General features: G+C 35.4%; 1 protein-coding gene across 1 annotated transcript in view; it reads left to right on the top strand.

Annotated features, from left to right (window-relative positions):
* MYH15 (myosin heavy chain 15) overlaps positions 1 to 23,276 on the top strand; it is a 90,549-nt gene that overhangs the window by 5,024 nt on the left and 62,249 nt on the right. Inside the window, exons 5-16 of the mRNA XM_087966535.1 lie at positions 3,040 to 3,067; positions 3,825 to 3,918; positions 5,543 to 5,563; positions 6,735 to 6,827; positions 10,512 to 10,575; positions 10,670 to 10,768; positions 12,808 to 12,911; positions 15,683 to 15,821; positions 18,499 to 18,617; positions 19,716 to 19,865; positions 20,522 to 20,692; positions 21,333 to 21,512. Of these exons, the coding sequence (XP_087822661.1) occupies positions 3,040 to 3,067; positions 3,825 to 3,918; positions 5,543 to 5,563; positions 6,735 to 6,827; positions 10,512 to 10,575; positions 10,670 to 10,768; positions 12,808 to 12,911; positions 15,683 to 15,821; positions 18,499 to 18,617; positions 19,716 to 19,865; positions 20,522 to 20,692; positions 21,333 to 21,512 (1,262 nt within the window). The remainder of the gene's footprint in view (positions 1 to 3,039; positions 3,068 to 3,824; positions 3,919 to 5,542; positions 5,564 to 6,734; positions 6,828 to 10,511; positions 10,576 to 10,669; positions 10,769 to 12,807; positions 12,912 to 15,682; positions 15,822 to 18,498; positions 18,618 to 19,715; positions 19,866 to 20,521; positions 20,693 to 21,332; positions 21,513 to 23,276) is intronic.

Below are 23,276 nucleotides of genomic sequence, written 5' to 3'. Positions count from 1 at the left end.
ATATTTCAAGAGCTATGTTGTTCCCAAGAGTGAGAACGATACAAAGAAGGCCAATCCCTGAAGTTCTTGGTGTTAGCATTTTAGCATCTGAAGTTAGGAGCTTCAGCAAATTCTTACTAGATTTCATAAGGCAGGCATATTGATGTAAGGTAGTCCTGCAGTGTAGATCCATAAAGAGATTCAAAGAAAAATGATTGTATCAAATTATTGTTGTATACAATTGTATTTTTGGATACAATTATTTGGAAACCTGCTCACAGCCAATGCAACTCCAAAAGTACTAGTGTCACATATGGACAAACAAAATAGATGCCATCATAACTTGAGCCAGTCATTTTGGATCTTCAAAATCTTCAAAGGAGCCTGATGGCCAGTTGCAATAATCTAACTGTGATGAAGCCTCAGCCCATAGTAACAGATGGTGACGCTTCACCCAGTGAATTCATAGATATGTTAAATTGGAGAGATGAGAGGGTTGATTCCTTAGGCATACCACAATGTTAAGGTACTAGATAAAAAGTGAGGGATCTAAAAGTATAAGAATTATGATTCTTAGCTTCATTCACATTTGGGACATTAAATCTATGTTGCATTTAGTTGAGTTAAATTCAAATATCAAAATGATGTATGATTATAACCAACTCAGATCAACCTCCCTCACGGCTGCAATGATCATAATCTAAACTTGACAATTGCACATTTTGGTACATTAGATTTCTTCCATCAGAGGGCACTAGTGATGCATGCTTAACATCCGGGATAGAATATTTGCACTGTTTTCAGCATTCATGAATATTACCATACAAGGTTTAGAGACTATAATTGTGTACAGCAATTTAAAGAGCAGTATGGTACAAACGGATACTTTCTTTATTCACACTAGAAGGCCATAATATGCTAAATAATATGTTATACATTATAAAAATGTATGTTGAATAATATACACAAAAGCCAAATGAAATCTGTAGTTCTTCAGGCCCTAATAATATGTTTTACAGACTTGTATAATTATCTTGTATTTAAATATGGACTGTCTCTACTTTAAAAGGCATGATTATTGTTATAAGGCAAAAATAAGGCCTAGTTTGACTTAATCTCTTAAACTCGGTTATTTATTTAATAATATTTATAGTTCACCCCAATCCTTTCTTTTGAGTAATTTTTGTAAAAAAAAAAAAGCATAGTGAGAAGATTCTAGTCCTCAGGGATTCAAGATCAGTGATTTTCAACCTGTGGTCCAAGACTGTAGAGGTTTGCAAAGGCTTGAAGAAATATTACACTTAAATATAGAATTAAGTCTTGGGCATCTATGACCACAAAAGATATTTAAAGGGGTTAGGATTAGAGCTAGGGTTGCTGGTGAAGAAAAGATTGAGAACTATTGCTTTAGATGATTAACAACTAAGCAAAAAACACAGTTGAAGTATTCTTAAAATTGTTAGTACAATTCTAAAAATTCCTATGACTAATGCATTCAAGCAAAGGTCAAAAGTATGTTGGAATAATATGGTTTTTTCCTGATTTACTTATTTCTGAAATGAAATAAAGGGTTGAATGTACTTCAGGGATACACTCCTATAACAGTGTTCTACCAAGTTATAGGCATCTCTTAATGGTGGTCTTAACAAGCCCTCCCTAGATGTTTGGATTTCATAGGCAGATTCCATTCTAGTAAGGCTCTGCCTAATATATTTCACTGTTTGAGCATTTGAAGTTTTGAAGGTAAAAGTAGCACTTTGAGCTGACCTACTGGAAACCTACTAGTAAACAACACAATGACATTAAAACTGGTGTTATTCTGTACTGCTCTCCTCTCAGCAGCGTGGCCCTCATAGATTCTATCAGCTGCAGCTTCTGAGTCATCTTCAAAGGTGCTTCAATGCATTACAATAATCCAACCAAATGGTGATCAGGGATTCATCACCACTTGGTTGGATTATTGTAATGCAGTATTATTATTAGCATACCAGTCAGAGTTGGGCAAAGAACCCATAACCAAAGTTTCATTCCAACTGCTAGAACAAGAACTGAGTATCTAGGAGCACCCCTCAAGTCATGAAACACTTGCTTTGGAGAGAGAATTGCCCCTATTCAAACTACTATGTCTGTTGGCTATTGGATTTTCTAATTATTTATAAACGAATAGCAACTCTTGGCATAATTTAAGTCATAAGAAGTGACTCTGGGCACCATCAACAATGAACAGTTCAATTGTACAACTATTCAGGATTTCAATGGAATTTCCAGCTCAGTCAGAGGTGGCAATGTGTAACAAGGTGTCATCAGCATATTGATATTTCATCCCAAAGTGGTGGATGACATGTAAATGTTCATTAACATAAGGGACAGCCTTAAGCTCTATGGGACCCCACATTACTTGTACTCTACACTATCACCAGTATCGGATACAAATGGAACAGAACAGGCCATCCAATTTCCAAATTCTGAAGAATACCATAGTGAATTATAGTGAATGCTGCTGACAACTACCATTCACTGGAGCAGAGGTGTCAAACTCAAGGCCCAAGAGCCGGAATCGGCCCACGAGGTGCTTAGATCTGGCCCATGGGGCCACTCTAGAAACAGTGAAGGACCAGCCCATGGTGCTTCTGCCAGCAAAAATGGAGCTTGGCCCTCCCAAACTCTGTTTTCACTGGCAGAGGGTTGCAGAACGCCGTTGCAACCGAAAACAGAGCTCGGGAGCTCATTTTCACTGGCAGAGCACTCGGGGCAACACAGGTGCCCCCTAAACAAGTAACATTGAGCTGGCCACACCCACCCTGGCCACGCCCACCCCAAAGTCAAACACAACTCTGACGTGGCCCTCAATGAAATCGAGTTTGACATCCCTGCACTAGAGCAACCGAAGCCATTTTTATTTATTGATGATCAGGATGATACATTTTCCTGTAGAATTCTCTGTAGTAAATTCTTTTTTACAAGAAATGTCCTAAAATATATATTTTAAAAATAAGCATTTCCCAATAATAATCTATGAGGAGAAAATGCTGTTGATGTTTTTTTTTCTCTTACTCATAGATCGAGAGAACCAATCAATGCTGATTACGTAAGTGGCTCTTCTCAAATGCTTTATATTAAAAAATTACTTTTCTAGTTTCTAGCATTTTTAGCAGAACATGCACATCTAGAGAAACCTAATTTTGTTGATTGCTAAACCTTTCCATTTTGGCATACAGTTAATTTTGCCCTTATGTTCTGAAAGCAACTTTGGTTTGTATGAAAGCTTTTTATCAAGATTACCTTAAGTCATAAATCTGGAAGATTTCAAACAGATTGTCCTAGTATTCCTTCCCAACATGAATGAACTGTAGATTTAAATGGATTTTGTTTGAGAAGTACTTTTAGAACATATTAAAAACTATGCTGAATTAAGATCAAGTTTCTTTTATTCTAGTATCTTATTTGCTACAGGGCCCAATTAAAAGCATCACATCAACAGCCTTTACCTGATGCTGCTCATTGACAACTTTTATTCAATGGCATATTGGCTATGAGCTAGCATCATTACCATTACCTATGGAAAGTCTTATCCTCAATATTGGATGAACTTCCCTCTTTTCTTTAATGTTCTATGTCTGGACTGCAATTATAGGGATAACCACTAGATGGCAGCAGAGTTCTCAGTCACATAGAGGTCATCTAGTTTATTGTAACCAAATTCTGGTAGTCCCATTTTTCTATAAACATTCATTGAAAGAAACCTTTTTTAAGGGAAAGATGGCTGAGTCTCATTACAAAAAGATTAATGTTCAAGTCGTATTTTCTTGTAAATTAAAAGGCTATCATCTTTCTTTTGTTTACAGTGGAGAATCCGGTGCTGGCAAAACTGTGAACACAAAACGTGTCATTCAGTATTTTGCCACTGTTGCAGCAATTGGTGAACCTGGGAAAAAAAATGTAAATAAAAATGACATTTACTTTGTATAAACAATGACTACCCAGTCACAAATACCATGATAATTACCTATGATGTTTTAAAGAACTTCCAAGTATAAAAATACCAGGAATATTTTCTCCAGTGAGTTTAACCTATCTAAAAGTTTGTACCTTTGTTACAATAGTTATGACTGGGATTCAGGTATAGTCAGGGGTGGAATTCTACCAGTTCGCACCTATTCTCTACAACCGGTTGTTAACATTCTAAGCAGTTTGGAGAACCGGTTGTTAGAACAAATTACTGGCCTAATCCTGTAAGGAAGGCAGAAAGGAAACATTCTGGTGTTGCTTACAGAAACTGCCTCTCCATTAACCCTTATTACATTCTTGGCAGGACTAGACTTCCTGTCTCAGGAACTTCTCCGGAGTTCCCCCCCTCCTTTGCTGGTACTTTGCTTGTGTGGAGTGACCATTCAAAGTTACAATGGCACTGAAAAAAGTGACTTATGACCATTTTTCCCACTTACGACTGTTGCAGCATCCCCACAGTCATGAGAGGCCAGGCGAGGAGATGCGTGCCTCGATGTGAGTGATTTTGAATTGGCCACACCCAGCCAATAACATGACCACCAAGCCACACCCACCCAGTCACATGACCCCCAAGCCACCTAAACCACACCCACAGAACCGGTTGTTAAAAATTTGAATTCCACCCCTGGGTATAGCTTATAGGTATATTAAACATTCCCTCTCTCCATCTCATTCTCCCCTTTCTCTCTTTCTCATGCTTTTTCAAGAGACAATTGGACCTTCTTGTTTTTCTTTGAAGACGTTTTGCTTCTCATCCAAGAAGCTTCTTCAGCTCTGACTGGATGGTGAGGAACTGAAGGACTGAAGAATATAAAACCTTCCATTCCCTACTATCCAGTCGGAACTGAAAAAGCTTCTTGGATGAAAAGCTAAATGTCTTCAAAGAAAAATAAGTAAGTCCAGTTGCCTCTTGAAAAAGTACCTTTGGGAAATCCATGACCTGGATGACTGAGAATCTCCATAGAGACACTCTCTCAGCTTCTCCCAAATAGTGTTGAAAATGATAATTTTCCAAGGCAGCTATGAATTTCTAAGATATTTCCTATACCCTCTTTCAGACAAAAGAGGAATGATTATAAAAGTTAGTTAAAATTTGCAATATAAAATGCGTCTGACCGAGGGGAAAAACACTGCTGTTTTGTTTTTTTACAACATATATTTTTAGTATTGTCCTAGTGGAATAGGTATGCTTTGCCATGAATTATACAGGGGATAAAACAGCTCCTTCAGGTGGGACAAGACATGAACAAAGTTAACTGGTATATGTTGAACAAGTAACTGAAGCATTGGTCTGATTCTTGGTGTTCAGGACAGGATTAATAGTTTTGAGAAAACAATCAATAGTTATCAATCCATGCTGCAGAAACTAAATCTATACCTAGGTAACATTTCTTGATTAAAAACAAGAATCTTAGAATTAAAATCATGTTGTGTCACGTATCAAAATGAATTGTAAAACAAATACCTAGTAAAATCACAACTGGAATGGATTGATAGATGAATATATGTTCTTGTTTTCTTCTTCAATTTTGTTTTTATCTTTTGTTTTAAACAGCAGCCAGCCACCAAGACTGGGGTAAGATACCTACATTTGATTTTGTGCTATCAAACTGTTATCAACTCTTAGTGACCACATAGTGACTGTGCATATAGTCATCTATATTACCAAAAGTTAATCCAAGCATTTTCTGAAGTTTAGAAGTCATGTATGCTGTAATGTTAGTGCTTCAAAATGTAAGTATTAGTTTGCATTCACCCATTTATTGAATTATAACTTCAGTAACTGTAAGAGGAACACATGATTCACAACCCTTCCATATTGCGTTTTTTCCATTTTTTAAAATTATTTATTTGAGGTAGCATCTCACCTCAATGGGACTGTCCTGCCCCCCTGCACCGGCAGAGCGGGCATACTGAGAATTGTGACGGTCAAGGAACTTTGGCTGGTGGGGTCCAGGAGAAGAACCGTCTCTGTGGTGGCTCCTGTTCTTAGGAATTACCTCTTACCTCCTGAGATTAAATTGTCTCCCAGTCCTCTGACTTTTTGTAAGAGCCTTAAAACCTGATTCTGCCAGATGGCTTGGGATACTAATGGGGAACTTCAGACTGGACGTGGTTGACTAATTAAAAGCTAATCCCAAATCCCCTCTCCCAACTATCTGGCTCCCCTCTTTTCCATATTGTGTTAATGGTTTTATTTTGCTTGTCATTTTATATTGGAATTTTTTAAATATTTTCAAATGTTTAACATAATGTAATGTTATGTAGCAAGCCACTAAAAGTCATTTGAAATGAGATGGGTGGCAAAAAAATTCTAACAAATCAATAAATACAAAAAAATAATCTTAGGTGCAGGGAAGGATGGAATTGTTCTGTAATGCTAAGCCAATATAATAGAGGACATCTGACCAAGTACAGAAATTTCAGCTTCTTCATCATAGAATTCACTGGCTGACCTTGGGACAGTCATTTTCACTCCATCCAAACAGGTTGTGAATATGAAATGGGAGAAAGATCTCCTATGTCAACTTCCTTGAGCTTCCAGAATAAAGGATTAGCAATTGTCCATGTGAAAGCTATTCTGCAGTTCTGTCCACATCTTAACCCTGATTTAATTGTTCTGTCTGAATATCTGGACTTTTGTATATTCTTTGCATAGTGTTGCATTCTTCTGGTTTATCAAGATGAAGCCAGAAATTGGGTATATGGTTACATTCTAAAGGTACTTAATTTTTTTGCATTGTAAGGGAACCCTGGAAGATCAAATCATCCAAGCCAACCCAGCTTTGGAAGCTTTTGGGAATGCCAAAACTTTGAGAAATGACAACTCTTCACGTTTTGTAAGTAGCATTTCTAACTATGGAACATTACCATCTTGCATTATTATGTTCATAAAATAAAAGCAGAAATTGAATTACATTTAAATCAGTTTTTTAATAGGACTGTATTCCTTGATTAAGTTATTGGATGGTTCTTTTTACAAGTAATGTCAACAGCTGTTCTGCTGTTACTTATTACAACATTTGGCATAGAAATTGTACCGTCTTGGGATTTTAGCAACAACTTGGCAAGCTAAAGCATAAGCAAACAGGACAAGATTTATTCAGGTTTTCCTGCTATAAACATGGCAGAAAAAATGGTGTTTAGAAATGGCCCAGAGGGAATTCAGGTCAATAATTTTATACAAGAACTTTTCTAGCCTCATCAAATCCAGCCAATGATTTTTTTTTTCTTTTTATGAACCTGTAATCCCTTTTACGAAAATGGAGTTGAAGCAACTGAATGGAACTGAGCGTTTACTGGCTGGATTCCTTCCCTTATGCCTACATAGAGTTCGCAGCAGATATTTGCTCTTTGTGCCCTGATAAAGAAACATCTGTTGATACCTAGGATTGAACTCTCAACCTCCTAAGTGTGAGGCCACTACACCACTCAAATCTGTGATAATTATCCTAAATCAGAACATAGTACTAAAAGTTTCTGGTTCCCGCATAGGGAATCATTTCCTTTGGCAATATTCTTCCCTTTCTGTGCTCTATCTTTCATCTTACCACTGCCAATACTCTCACGTGCTTGGAGGATATACTGTTTAATCAGAAACACACCCTAGAACCACAGAGTTTAAGTATATGGAGTTGGCCCTCCCACAAATTCTATGCTTTAAGGGCTAAGCAACCTCTGTCCAATTGATTTTCCAACTCAAATGTTAATTTGCTAGAAGTTATGGTAGACACCACTGAATGTGATGCTATCTATATCCTTAATCACTATTGCTTATGTAGTTATAAAATACTGTCACATTAGAACAGAACAGAACAGAAAAACAGAGTTGGAAGAGACCTTCAAGTCCAATCCCATGATCAGGCAGGAAACCCTATACCTTTTCAGACAAATGGTTGTCCAATCTCTTCTTAAAAATTTCCAGTGTTGGAGCATCCACAACTTCTGGAGGCAAGTTGTTCCACTGATTAATTGTTCTAACTGTTGGGAAATTTCTCCTTAGTTCTGAGTTGCTTCTCTCCTTGATTAGTTTCTATTCATTGCTTCTTGTCCTGCCCTCAGGTGCTTTGGAGAATAGGTTGACTCTCTCTTCTTTGTGGCTACCCTTTAGATATTGGAACACTGCTATCATGTCACTCCTAGTCTTTTTTTATTTATTTATTAAACTAGACATACCCAATTCCAGAAACCGTTATTTATATGTTTTAGCCTCCAGTCCCCTAATCATCTTTGTTTACCATTAATAAAGGTGTAATAGGGAAATATCTGATAATGCCATTTGCCCTCTCAGAATTAAATATATTAGACCATTTATACATTCTTGGCATGAAGTGTTTACTTTGGTTTTTTTGCAAAGTTCCTAAACATACTGCTTACATGCTTACATTTTGTACTTATCTGAGAAGTCTGAAGGTAGTCCAAAGGAAACGTCTTCAAACTGATATCTTACATTGGTGTGTGGACAACAATTTTAGAATTGGTTATCCTTGACCAAGCTGGCTAGGGAACCTGAAGAATACAAGATAGTTTAATGAACTTGTGGATAGAGAAGGATACTATCCATATTTTGCTGCCTTCCTCTAACATGTATTCACTCCCAACCGAATACACTTCTTATATCTATTAATGGTCCCAATCTTAAATTAGTTTTGATGTTTATTAAATGAAGACCTCATTTTTCATTGAAATACTTGGCCATTTGGATTATTTTCCAGTAAAATCATTATTTTTCACTGGAAACAAGAAGGGACTTCCACATGTGTTGCAAGTATCTTCCTTTTTATTAGTGAGTAATATGAATTTTGATATTATTATAACACAGGGAAAGCTATAAATTATAAGGTCATCAGATTTGGATTGCAAAAGCCTTATCATCCTTTGAATCTTTGTAGTCTATGTCTAGTAGCCATACTAAATTAGAAAGATGGACAACATGTGAAAAATTAGGTATGCAGGTAGTTTTTCTAGATCAATTAGCAGTAGTAGTGGGATATAACCTGCTGCCCAGAATATGCAGTATTCATACAGTATTCTGGATTGCAAAAACAGCAGGACCATCTAAAGTTTATAAATAAATAAAATAACAAATAGATTTTTTACTGATAAAACAAGTAGAGTACAGTTTTATATATGTGAAACATATGAGTCCTATGTAATATTCTGTAAGGGATTCAGCAAAAGTAAGCTGATTGCAATAAAACCAAAGGAAGTATTTGTTGTAATTATGGCTGCAAAGCTGCAGAAACCACACTAGACCCCAAATTCACACATTTAAAAAAAAGGCTGAAGTTCCAGACGCTTGAAAAATATCTATGCTGTTGTAAACTGATAATGTATTTTAAGTCTCTGTTTGTATATACTGTATATAAATTGTGTGTCTTTCCAGGAGAAGAATTTAGAATAAAATGTGCATATCTTTGCACAGATATCTAAATATCACATTTTCTTAAGCAGTCCTAAACAAGCAGGCTCCATGTATACCAGTCGTAGAGTATCAAGCTGTTTTAGAAAGTTTATTGACTTAGAATAGTTCCAAACCAGTGCTTCGCAACACTTCAGGGAATGACCATAGACTTGGTTGTTGTCACAGTTTTGTTTTGGAAAAAAATGTAATTTTTTCTAGAGTTGAGCTTGACTCCTAGTAACTTCCATGCTTATTTGGTTTTCCTGACAACAATATGTCAAATATATTCTAGATGCTCTATTCTTCTGGATCTTTTAAAAATCAACGAATCTAGCTAATCCCTATAGCAATGTAACTTGCTTTTTTGTATGTGAAGTTTTTCTATATCTAATGATAGTGCAGGACAAGGAATGATATGTTTGCTATTTTCTATTAATAAGTTGCAAGGAAGGAGGTTGCACAGTCATTGGAACATTGCATGAGTTTCATGTTCAACGAAATCTCAACCAAAAATAAGATAATCATGGATATGTTTCAGGCTATTTTACAATGACTGCTGGAGAAACATGCATATATTTTATCTAAAAACAAAAAGGGAATCATATTCAATGACTGTGAGAAGATATAATGGGGCATAGTAATATTGAGCATCCTGCTGATGCTCAATATTCTTGATTGTAATGTGTCAGGGGTCCTGGAGATTGTTTTATCAAGATCTCTGAGTATAGTTTGGGAACATGCACGGCAAACTCTTTTTCTAGCCATCGTCACCATGACTTCCTTGAATGAAGATTCATCCTTCCAAGGAGTCATGTTTCTTTAGTTATATATTGGATGAACAATTTGTCCTAAATCTTCCACCATTAATAAAACTTAAAAATGAAATTGAGAAACTATTGAATATAAATTATATCTTATCACTTACTCTAAATAAACTATTGTGATGTATGCAATAAGCAATGATTAAATAAACCAAGGTATAGCGTAATGTTTGAATCAGCCAAAGATTTATCTTAACATCCAAACAACGCTGTTATCAAAGCAAGCTTATAGTAATTGTTAAACTACTATTGGTCGTATATATTATCATTTTCACATGTTTTAAAATTTTGTACAATAGGGTAAATTCATCAGAATCCATTTTGGGACTACAGGCAAGCTATCATCTGCTGATATTGAAATCTGTAAGTAGCATACTGTTTGTTATAACTATAGGCTTTATATTTCACATAAAACTTTCAACCTATTTTTCAGTTTAATTCTTCACTCTCCAACTAGATCTTTTAGAGAAATCCCGAGTTATTTTTCAACAACCAGGTGAAAGAGACTATCACGTCTTCTATCAAATCTTGTCAGGAAAGAAAGCAGAGTTACAAGGTAATAAAAAGGAAAACCATGCTTTGTGTGCATGTTATAAACATGCTTTGTGTGCATGAGGTAAAACTTATCTGAATGTGAATGGATAGAGGAACTAAGAAAGAAAAATGTGAAATAACAGCCATTTCAATTAAATAATGGCAATAAAAAGTAAACAGATAATCTGGAAAACTTTGAATAATTAAAATGACAATTTTCTATCTTTAAAATAAAGAGCAATCAACAATCTATTGAAATAATGCTAACATTAATTTATAGTTATTGATTTAAAATGATTATTTTATCTCATTATTGGCCATATTAACCCACAGACTCTTAGTCTGCAGAATGTTACTTTATCAAGCACTTTAAAATAGCACATATGGAGCTCATGTTAAATAACACCATATGTGTATAGAAGAAAAGAACTAAGTTTCTATGTATAATTTGTGTTTAGAGTAGAAGATTGCACACACAGTGAAATCCTAGAATTCCACTACTGGAGAAGGTAGACAATACTGTCTGTATGGATTCTAACAGCATGAAAATGAATTCTTATGTACCCCAATTGATGTCTTGTATTGGGATTCTGCATATAATTCGGGATGAACAGAGAGCAAAACTATCATACTGATAATAAATACTTCATATAATTTGAGAGGATGTTCCTTTCTATCCACTTTTTTTTACTTATATCTGTATTTTTATGGGACTACATCTGTTATTACACAAGACCATTGATTGCTAGTGCTTCGTGTAATATGGGCAAAGCTTCCCTTTATACATGTCCTAAATTTCTGCTTGGCAAAAGCAGTAATAATCTCATTTTTGTTCTTGTCATCCAGGCTGAGTGGACCATCTGCTAAATCCTTAACCAGTTAGCCTTTGCTATGGCCTAATTAAGGTAGATTAGAGGAACTGTTTCAAAATGATTTTCGGCTAACAGGATTTGGATGGAAATATTCCACTGTGAAAATGTACCTTCCATGGTTAATTTATTCTTATGCTATACTTACTGACCATGATTGTTGTATGGATAAGCTGCTGTCCACACAACAGTTTTACTATTACAGTCGATTATTCACAGTCTGCACAGCTGCATGTGTGAAATGGCAGAGAATTTATTAGAAGTAATACTTTTGTAAGAGGTTCTAGTTGTTGACCACATTTTCTAATATCTTAATAAATTTGTGAAATAATCCTTTTGTCCTAATTTTTTTGTGGGGGGGGGAGAAGGGGGTGATATGCTTCTTGCCCCAATTTGGACATTTGAAATTACATTGCTTCTCCACATAACATCAAAACATTAAAATCAATTGAACACAATTTTGATGGGCTTTTGAAATATGAGAAGCTGTGTAAATGTCTTTGCCTTTTATTATTTGTAGCAGAATTAGGATCAGCAAGCACATCTGCCTATGCTATTTGACTGAAAAGCTAAGCAGGGTGTAGGATATGAGTCTATTGATCATGTGGAGTTAATTGCATAAGCATAAGAATGCGTCATTAGATGGAACTATTCAGAGAGACTTGATTATCCAGGCAAATACAATAAAAAATAAAATAAAGTCAATTTATAGTTTCAGAATGGCTTGGAATTCAAGATCTTTTTAATCCTGCTGAAAATGTGTTCATGTTATCACTATTATGTTAGATTAATCTCTTTCTGAAGGACTAGGAATGTCAACGAAAGTTCTGTATAGGAACCTGGTTAATATAAGCAAAGAAGTGGAATAAGCCGTTTTATAGTGATCAAGTGTGGGTTTATATTTTTTTCAACTGAAGTCTCTTTTGTTTGGCACTAATACTGTTGGACTGCATTGTTTTATTCTTATGGGGGATAAATCCCATTGAATTGGTGGAACATATTTCTGTGTAGATATATGCAGGGTTCCGTAGTGATATAATTTAAAAATAGAATTGTACACATTTGTGTAGATCTAATTTCCCAGCAACTTTGAATAAGCTGTATGAATTGCACTTGTGCTATACTGTATTTTAACTTAATAGGAGCCCAGATCTTGAGAGAATAAACAGTTTTATCTTTTCCTCATTTGCAGATATGCTATTGGTGTCAACAAATCCATATGACTACCACATCTGTTCACAAGGTGTTGTTACTGTGGATAATTTAGATGATGGGGAAGAGCTGATGGCAACTGATGTAAGACTTGTTTTTTTATTAAAGTACAAAAGGGCATAAGCTGCTCAGTAAGAACAACAGCAATTTCCTTATTTGAGTCAGTTCAAACCAATCCATATAAATTGTCCTACTCAACAGGATTGCTGACAATAAATATGCAATGAATCCAGGATCAATACATCAAAAGTCGGGGCAATTTTTAGTATGCAAAATGGTCTTAACAGTGAGTCATTCTTAGCCTTCCTTTACATTATTTTAGAACAGGACTGTACAAATAAACCCATGCTATCTTTTTATTTTATTTATTTTGATTTATTTTGATTTGTCAATCGCTTACTAGATAATAGGTATAAGAATATACATAGTTATGAATACATGAAATGGGTACATAGAAGAAAAATAAAAGAAACAATAGGACAGGGACGGTAGGCACGTTGGTGCGCTTATGCATGCCCCCTACAGACCTCTTAGGAAAGGGGTGAAGTCACTAGTAGACAGTCTAAGGTTAAAGTTTTTGGGGTTTGGGGAAGAAACCACAGAGTCAGGTAGAGTATTCTAAACATTGACCACTCTGTTGCTGAAGTTGTATTTCCTGCAATCAAATTTGGTGCGGTTAACCTTGAGTTTGTATCTATTGTGTGCTCTTGTGTTGTTATGGTTGAAGCTGAAATATTCATTGACAGATAAGTCATTGCAATGTATGATTTTATATATCATATTTAGATCAGACCGAAGACAGCGTAATTCAAGATTTTCTAGGTCTAGAATTTCAAGTCTGGTGGCATAAGGTATTCTACAACGAGTAGAGGAGTGGAGAACTCTTCTTGTGAAATATTTCTGGACTTTCTCAACTGTGTTAATATCAGATACGTAATGTGGGTTCCAGACTGATGAGCTGTATTTGAGTATTGGTCTAGCAAATGTTTTATATGCTCTAGTTAGTAGTGTGATATTACCAGAGAAAAAGGTACATAGGATTAGGTTAACAACTCTTAATGCCTTTTTGGCTATGTAGTTACAGTGGACTCTAGCACTTAGATCATTTGAGATGAGTACTCCAAGGTCCTTTACAGAGCCTGGATCATCAACAAGGTCTTGACTATTCAGCTTGTATTTTATTTTCTGATTTTTTTGCCAATATGTAAAATAGAGCATTTATTTGTTGAGATTTGAAGTTGCCATTTGTTTGACCATTCTGATACATAGTCAAGATCTTTTTGAAGGGTAGTAGTATTGTCTGTGGTATTGAACAGCTTTACATCATCAGCAAAGAAAATGCAGTTGCTCTTAATATGATCACAGAGGTCATTTATATAGAGTATGAAGAGAGTTGGTTCTAGAACACTGCCTTGGGGAACACCACTATTGACAGGTACAGAATTTGATAGGACACTCCCAATTTTGACCATTTGTTGTCTGTTTGACAGGAATGCTTCTATCCAGTTATGCAGTTGTCCAGAGATACCACAAGATTTTAGTTTTAGGAGTAGTTTGTCATGTACCACTGAATCAAAGGCTTTACAGAAGTCTATGTAGATTGCGTCTATTGTTTTGCCCTGATCAAGTTGTGTAGTCCATATGTTTTTACAGTGTAAGAGTTGCAGATTACAGGATAGTTTTTTTTCTGAAACCAAATCGTTTATTAAAGAGTAGGTTGTTTGTCTCTAAGTGGAGGATAATGGATTGGTTAATAATTGATTCCATGACTTTACAGGTTACGCAGCATAAGGAGATTGGTCTGTAATTTTCAACTAGACTGAGGTCTCCCTTTTTGAAGATGGGGATGACTGTGGCTTGTGACCATAGGTTAGGCAAGGAGCTGGTCCTGAAAGATTTTTCCAAGATTATGCTTAGAGGTTCTGCTATGGAAGTGGATAGCTTTTTTAAGAAGTAGGCACATATTCTATCCGGTCCAATAGATAGAGATGGTTTTAGATTGTGTAGTGCTTTTTCAACATTGTCTTCTGTAAAATCGATATGTATTAGATCATTGTAGTTTTCTGTGGTTCGGCTAGGAAATACTGGGCATAATCCATTGCTGTTTACAGATTCCCTAAATACATTCTGAGGCAAAGAATGTGTTAAAGATGTTGGCTTTAATGGTGTTGTCGTTGCAGTCTTTACCTATCAGGGGTAGGATTTATTGACTTTCATAAATTGAGGTAAAAATGTAGTTCTGCTGGATCAGATTAACACCCTTCAAAGATCAGAATTTTGATTCTTACACTGGTTAGCCAGCCAGTGTTTGCAAACAAGAGATGGAAACATAGCAGTTTCCTGTTATTGCCTTGAAATGGATATTTGAAGGCATGCTGCCCTCAGCAGTGTGAAGATAATACTGAAAGTACAAGACAAATAGCCTGTGATAAACCTGTCTTAGATACATTTATCCAACCTCATTTTAAAGCTATTTAAGTTATCAATATTAAAATATTTTAATAAATATATATCCAGAATGTATTTAGGGAATCTGTTTCCCAATGTGAGCACTGTGCTCCCCCTAGAATTTGCCTAATTGTCTTTTCCAAAGCATTTTGTTAAATGATATGCTTCTTTTAAATGTATTTTCCAAATCCCATAATGTGCTCTTAATGTTACTAACTGTTCCATCAGCATCAGGAAATAGAACATGAATAAGACTTTTCCAACAGTTTCAGCTTGAATTTTTAATACCAGAAGAAACACAGTAACACCAGGAGTGCTCTAAGGAAATTTTGGAAAACAAAGCGGCATGTAACTCAGGAAACAAATAACGAAAGCATGTTTTTTTTTCTTTTTAAAATTTTTAACAGCAAGCCATGGATATTTTGGGTTTTGTTGCGGAAGAAAAATACGGTGCCTACAAACTCACTGGTGCAATTTTGCACTTTGGAGACATGAAATTTAAACAGAGACCCAGGGAAGAGCAGGCAGAAGCTGATGGCACAGAGAGTAAGTATTTTCTTTCTTATTTACCAACAGCATTCCTTTTCTTGTTTTGTAATATTACTGTTGTTTTTCCCCCCTAATATTATTCCCACATAGAAATCAAACTTCTTTGTGGGATTCTGTCTATAGATCAGTATGCTGCAGTTGGACACAATCTGAACATATGGTCCATGGGAGTGGATTGATGTATGATGCCCGGGAAAGAAAACAGCATAGCTTTCAAAGACTGAACATTAATTACATAAAAAGTGCCCTGAATAATTTTCTCACTGTTTGCTGAGCACTTAACAGAGATTAAGATTCCCACACTTAACTCCTCACACTCCCAATTCAAAATATTCTAAGATTCCAATCATTCCTTAATTAGAAAAAAAGTAATAAGTAGTTTTTGTGAGTGTTGCCTTACCCATCATTTACCTTTACTCATCATTCTCCAACATTACTATACAATAGGGTCTCCTCCAAGGCAAGGCGTATGTTCTGTGAAGCCTTTGGTTGATTCTCTTGTGCCATATATTGAAGCTGATTTTACAAATTACGCATACAAAGTGTACATGATACAAACCATGCTGTTTTGCTCACATTCACTTTTTACAAGACATAATTACCCATGTAAAATATGCAGAATCTGTGAAGACAATACTCTATTCATACTCGATAGGTAGTTTGTTCTGTAATCACTTCAGAATCAGCTATTGCCCCCAATCAGTAGCTAATTTTTACATGATAATGTCTTCCAGACAATAGTCTAAATTATGATCTTATTGTGCCCATTATCTACATTTTCAGAGTAATACCTGCAAAAATCACCTTGTATTCAATAGAATACACATTGAATTCTTTCTGAGAAATCTGTTTCTCAGTGTCATGAAAGAACTTCTAGGCATGCAGGTGATCAGATCACACTAATTAATTACCTATGGTGAGAGGTCTAAAGATGCATGTGGTCCCCAAAAGCTTCGGTGTAGTCCTCAATATGACTTCTCCTAGGTCAACTTTAATGGAACAGATGGCAGGTAATTAAATTAGGGCTGTATGGTTCTTTGGATTAAATTTTGAAAAGTTACTGAGGGGGTGCAAATAGAGCAGCTGTCAGGTCTAATTAAGAATCAACACCTTTGAAAAATATCTCTCACTTTCCTTTTCTCTTGCCTTTGAACTGAAATGGACTCCTTGTGACTTTAGGGAAATCTGTCTATATATAACTAAAACTCTCACCTTTAACTGGGAAAAATGGTGCATCTTAGGACATACAGAATGTGTCCAAAATCTGGGGCCCATGATTTTCAAGAATCCACATGTTTGGAGAAGTTGTGGCTGCTTCAGTGCTATTGGTTGCTGTGGTACTGCTACTGCAGTCACATGATCTTCATTGGCAACATTCCATGACAGTTTCCCAGTCAGTTTTGCAATACCTCACTCTTTGAACCCTACCTTTGCTTTCTTTTGCAATGGTTATTCTACTTTATATGCAGGTGTTTATATTATATTGTTATATTTTGCAATTTTTTTTCCTAGTTCTTTCTTTTCTCTTCTGTCAGCAATGTCTTCTATCCAGTTGTGTTTTTTTTTGTCAGCAATTGTTAAGTCTGGGGTGTTATGTAACAGGTGCTTGTCTGCCTGAATTTTATTGTCCCAGAGCATTTTAGCTTTTTAATTTTCTATTACTTTGTTTTGTGGTCCCACCAGCTCTTGCTTACAAGTTTATTACCGTGTTTCTCATATAATAAGATTTGAACCTGAATAATTCCCCCCCTCAAATTTCCACTAATGTCTCAATTAGAATAAGAATAAACAGTTACAACATTGCTTTGCATTAGATGATTTTTCTTATTATTTCTGTTCATGTAACTATGGCTTACATCTGTATTTTTTTTTAAATTAAATCTTGTTCAATGTGTCATCTTTTGATATACCTGACAATTGCAAATATTGCTTCAGTAATTAAAATAAATATATTTCTATTCTCCAAAAGTGCTACTGTATATGAACTGCTTATTCATTTTTCATTTTCTTCTTCTGTTTTATTGTTCTCCACCTTGAGTGGATCTAGGTAGAAAAACACCATATTTTGAAATAATCATAATTATAACACAGCTAGAATTTCAGCTACTCTACCATCAGTTAATTTTCTTTTTCTGCAAGCACTGTTGATCAGGCCCATCTTCTTGGCCTCCGCATTATCATTTCTGTGTAACTGAGATTATACATTTTCTGAGCTGTAATGCTGACAAGTGTATGTTCTGCCAAGTGTCAAGATTTTTTCTGTTGAGGTAAATAAACGTCAACATAACAATAACTAGACTTCAAAGTATTAGTATTGGATCCATGATAAACCTAAAGTAGCTTTAGGAAAAACATATGACGTAAGTATTTTATCCTACTAGATGTTTTACATTAAATATAATTTTAGCTCACAATGATTATCAGCTGAGCTAGTTGTTGTATTATGGTTAATACCTGCTTGTATCATACACTTCATATTATTCCTCTACTTTGGAATTCTCTTCTAGAATATGTTATAGAAAACAAACAAGCTATATCTGAAAAATCAATCTAAACTAAAAAAAATATTTTTAAAATTTGGATCCTGCCTTTATTACTTTTACAAATAAGGCCGCAGACATATCCAATACCCTTCCTTCTCCTATTTTACCTATTGAAATGCTGTTTTTTTCAGGTGCTGACAAGGCTGCTTATCTAATGGGAGTTAACTCTTCTGATATGCTTAAGGGTTTGGTGCATCCAAGAGTGAAAGTTGGAAATGAGTATGTCACTAAAGGCCAAAGTGTAGAACAGGTGAGAAATCCTTAAACCACATAATCCATCAAGACACCTCTGTCATATTCAGTTGATTCTTCTGTAAACAGAAGTATTATTACAAATATTTGTATTTTTATTCCTACTGCTACAATTGTCCAGTATTTCCCATACCATAACTATGGCTTTTGAATGATCCAGTCAGCACTTGAATATCATAGTGCTCAATGATCACGATCAAGCTAAATGGACAGGATTTATTATACGATTTCAGGTTTCAACAAGGTTCGTATGAAATTTGTCAAAGTGTTATAAAACTTTAGGCAAATCTATGTTTCTCTCCATAACTGCAGAACCTTAGTATAAGCTAGTCACAATGAAAAAAATAAATCTTTGATGGATACTTTGGTTCCACCATCTAAGAATCCTTCTGTGGAAGCTTACAAATCTACTGCTTCCAACTGTACACCAAACATTGAGTGGTAGAACTAAGACTGCAAATTCCTATCATTCTGAACAGGAATACTGCACAACACTCAAGGCTGCCTAACTCTAAAGAACAATAAACTATGGAGCATATTTTAATGCAAATTTCAATTCAGGAAAGAAATATATAGTGTGGGCACAAGGAAGCAAAATTACTTTGTGGCAGTTCAATATTTTTTTTCAAAGTGAATCTGAAAAAAATATGTGGTTGTTTTAAGGCACTTTACTCATTAAAGTGAATGTGATTCTTAAATGCACCCAAATAGAAGGATCCTTTTTCAGGCTCATAAAACACAGGTTGCTATAAGCAATAGCAAAGATGTACAGTATAAAGCACTCTTGAATCATTTCAAAGCATTCACAGTCCTAGTAAACCAAGGTAATATTCCATATATATTGATGCCATGCCATACAGTTCATTTATTGACATTTTAATCATTTTACTGAGCAGTAGAAAAAAGGGAGATTAGCAAATAATGTACAGTTCTCAGAATGGGTCTGTTATAGCTTAAGTTATCAGTGTATTCACCAATAAAAGCTATTCCACAGCAGAAAGAGAAGCAATGAGTTTTAACAAATATTTCTTGCAGATAATAAACTTCATTACATTCTTCACTATATACCCAGCCATTGTTTCTTATGTTTCCTTAGGTTACCTATGCTGTTGGAGCTTTATCTAAGGCAGTATACGATAGAATGTTCAAGTGGCTTGTTACTCGCATAAATAAGACTTTGGACACTAAATTACCAAGACAATTCTTCATTGGAGTATTAGACATTGCTGGCTTTGAGATCTTTGATGTGAGTAATTGAAACCAAAAATGTCCACAAAAGAGAAAGTTAATTTAAGTTAGCAGACTTTAACCAAGTGTTTTGTTTGTAAAATTTTATTAAAAGTGTTATATAGTCTACCCCACTTATTAGGCAATAACTAGTCAGAAGATTTCTTTGTTAAAATAGTTTTCAGGAATCTTCATAAACCATGCCTTCCAGTTGTATTAGACTTAAGCACTCATAATATCCATTGTGATGACTTAGTGTTATGTTTAAAGCCCAACATTACTAGAAAGCATCAGATTGGTGAAGCTTGACTAGCACCTTGGAAAACTAGAAATGCAACTAATATTAAAATCTTGATTGCTTCCTGGAATCACTGATCTAATGTAAAATTAATATTAGTGGGACAAGGATGACTTTGGTTCATATCTTTGTGAAACATGCCTGAACATGTTTAGCAGACATGCTTAGCAGACTTTGTTAATTAAATAAATGATTCTAGCTGTTTAAAAAAAATGGCTACAATATTTAGGCATATTAAAACAGACCTGATATATAAAGAAATTCAAATTTTACCAACAAGCCATACAGATATTTTGTCTTAGTTACTCTGTTTGATTCTAAACAATTTGTTCTCTCTCTCTCTCTCCCTCCCCCTCTCTCTCTTTGCCTTCCTGAAGTATAACAGTTTTGAACAACTTTGCATTAATTTCACAAATGAAAAATTGCAACAATTTTTCAATCATCACATGTTTGTCTTGGAGCAAGAAGAGTACAAAAAGGAAGGCATTGAGTGGGAATTCATTGACTTTGGATTGGATCTACAGGCTTGCATTGATCTAATTGAAAAGGTACTAAAATTCTTCTAAGTCCCTGACTGTAAATTAATTTTAAAGGTTGAACTAGCACTATGCCTTTGTCAATTTTTTTCCAATAGTCATAACAAGCCTGCACAACCTTTGGGTTGGCAAGTTAAATGTACTTAAATGTGTTTACATTATGCCTATCATATTCTGATTTTTCTATTTAGGATTAAAGGAATTAAAGAGAATGATCAATTCTTAGCAGACCATTACTAACAACTTGTAGTTTTATGGGTCACAAAGCATATAGATCTGAGTATAAAAATGCTTTAGTGTCTATCTCTTTCATTGAGACAAATATGTCAGCCCATCAAAGTATTTTGAAAGTGAAAACATCAATATTATGTCAGAAACTGGGATAAAATCTAACATCTTCACATGCTATGTCAACAAGTTTTCTAGCAGATGGAAAGAATAATAGATTAATGGTTATGAAAAAAACAACCCAGTTCTGTACTAGTAGCATTCATTGCTGGCAACATACTATGTATGATTGGAAGAACATACTCCTAAAGCAGTTCCCATTGATTGTATTGGCTTAGTATTTTAGAACTGTGGAACAACTGGAAGAGACAAATTTGGGAAGGCTGCCATTGTTTGTTTATTATTCTGTTTTTATTGTTTACAGCCTCTGGGCATCCTTTCTATTCTTGAAGAGGAATGCATGTTTCCAAAAGCTACAGATATGACCTTTAAAGCCAAACTCTATGACAATCACCTTGGCAAATCTCCCAATCTGCAGAAACCAAGGCCTGACAAAAGAAGGAAATATGAAGCACATTTTGAACTTCTTCACTATGCTGGAGTGGTAGGGTCCTCCTTTCTTTCTTTCTTTCTTTCTTTCTTTCTTTCTTTCTTTCTTTCTTTCTTTCTTTCTTTCTTTCTTTCTTTCTTTCTTTCTTTCTTTCTTTTTTCTTTCTTTCTTTCTTTCTTTCTTTCTTTCTTCCTTCCTTCCTTCCTTCCTTCCTTCCTTCCTTCCTTCCTTCCTTCCTTCCTTCCTTCCTTCCTCCATCCCACCCTCCTTCCATCCCTCTTTCCCTTCCTCCCTCCCTCCCTCCCTCTCTTCCTTTGCAGTTGGAAACACCATAGAAAGTTTCTCTTCTGTGGCATCACTTTCTGTAAACTTATATCCTATGCGGAATTAAATGCCATGGAACAATGAAGCACAGTGGAATTGGAAGATGAGAAGAGTGAAAAAATGTTTTTGGCAAAAAGAGAAACTGGCATTTTGAAAAGGCTGGCATTTGAAGTGGAAATGTTTTGAGTCTCCTTTTTGCACTAGAAATGTATATCTTAGAATTCAGCAAATAAGAATCAGAATACCACTTTTAGTATAGTTTATGCCTATTTCTTCTCATCTTTATATTTTGATAAAATTCATGCAATGTAATGTACAAGAAATGCTTGGATAGGCCAGTCAGAAATATACAACCTTTGGGCGACAAAGCACACTCAACATTTTTGAATAGGACTGGAGTTTGGTGTATATTGTCAAGTTTTGTTTTGTTTTTTTAACCTCAAAGTGACACAGATGAGCTTTTATTTTTCAGCAACCATGTATGGAAATGATATGTTACCAAGATCAATTATCCCAAAGGTGCTTTTTCAAGAGGCAACTGGACTTTCTGGTTTTTCTTTGAAGACATTTCGCTTCTCAACCAAGAAGTTTTTTAGCTCTAACAAGATGGTGGGGAATGAAAGGATTTATACTCCTTGCAGACAGTTGGTCATTTGCATTCTTTTAGCAAGTTGTTAAGGTCACCTGGATGTTTATCTGTGTCCTCAAGGTCACCTGAGTAGTGCAAATGGGTGTGGAGCCTCCTTGGAACTGTTGAAAGGACTGTGTTGTAGACTGGAGATGGATGATGTCGTATCCCTCCCTCTCTGTTGAGAGTGGCTGTTCAATTTTGTTGTAGATCGCCTCTTTAACCTCTCTTTCAAGGCCTCAATAACTCAATGTGGCCTCAATAACTCTCTAAAAGAATGCAAATGACCAGCTGTCTGCAAGGAGTATAAATTCTTCCATTCTCCACCATCCAGTCAAAGCTGAAGAAGCTTCTTGATGAGAAGTGAAATGTCTTCAAAGAAATACCAAGTTGCCTCTTGAAAAAGCATCTTTGGGACAACTATGACTATGAGAATCTCCACAGACAAGATCAATCATATTTTAGTCACCATTTAAAGACAGAAAAACACAATACCTTTTCCCGTATAAAGTTCATCTAGTGACGGTTCAAAGGTACAATGGCACTGAAAAAAGCGACTCATGACTATTTTTCATACTTAGAATCGTTGCAGCATCCCCATAGTCATGTGATTAAAATTCAGAAGCTTGGCAACTGACTCATATTTATGATGGTTATAGTATTCCGAGGTCATGTGATCACCTTTTTTGACTTTCAGACGAGCAAAGTCAGGAAAACTAAATTCACTTAACAACCATGTTACTAACTTAACAATGGCAGTGATTCATTTAACAACTGTGCCAAGAATGGTCTTACAATGAGGCACAATTCCTTTAACAACCATCTCATTTAGCAATAGAAATGTTGAGCTCCATTGCTGTTGTAAG

This window comes from Notechis scutatus, chromosome 5 (genome assembly GCF_049901735.1).
Source record: "Notechis scutatus isolate UNSWTSFEM ecotype Mainland chromosome 5, rNotScu1.2, whole genome shotgun sequence".
Lineage (NCBI taxonomy): Eukaryota > Metazoa > Chordata > Lepidosauria > Squamata > Elapidae > Notechis > Notechis scutatus.
This window is presented reverse-complemented; position numbering and strand designations above follow the sequence as displayed.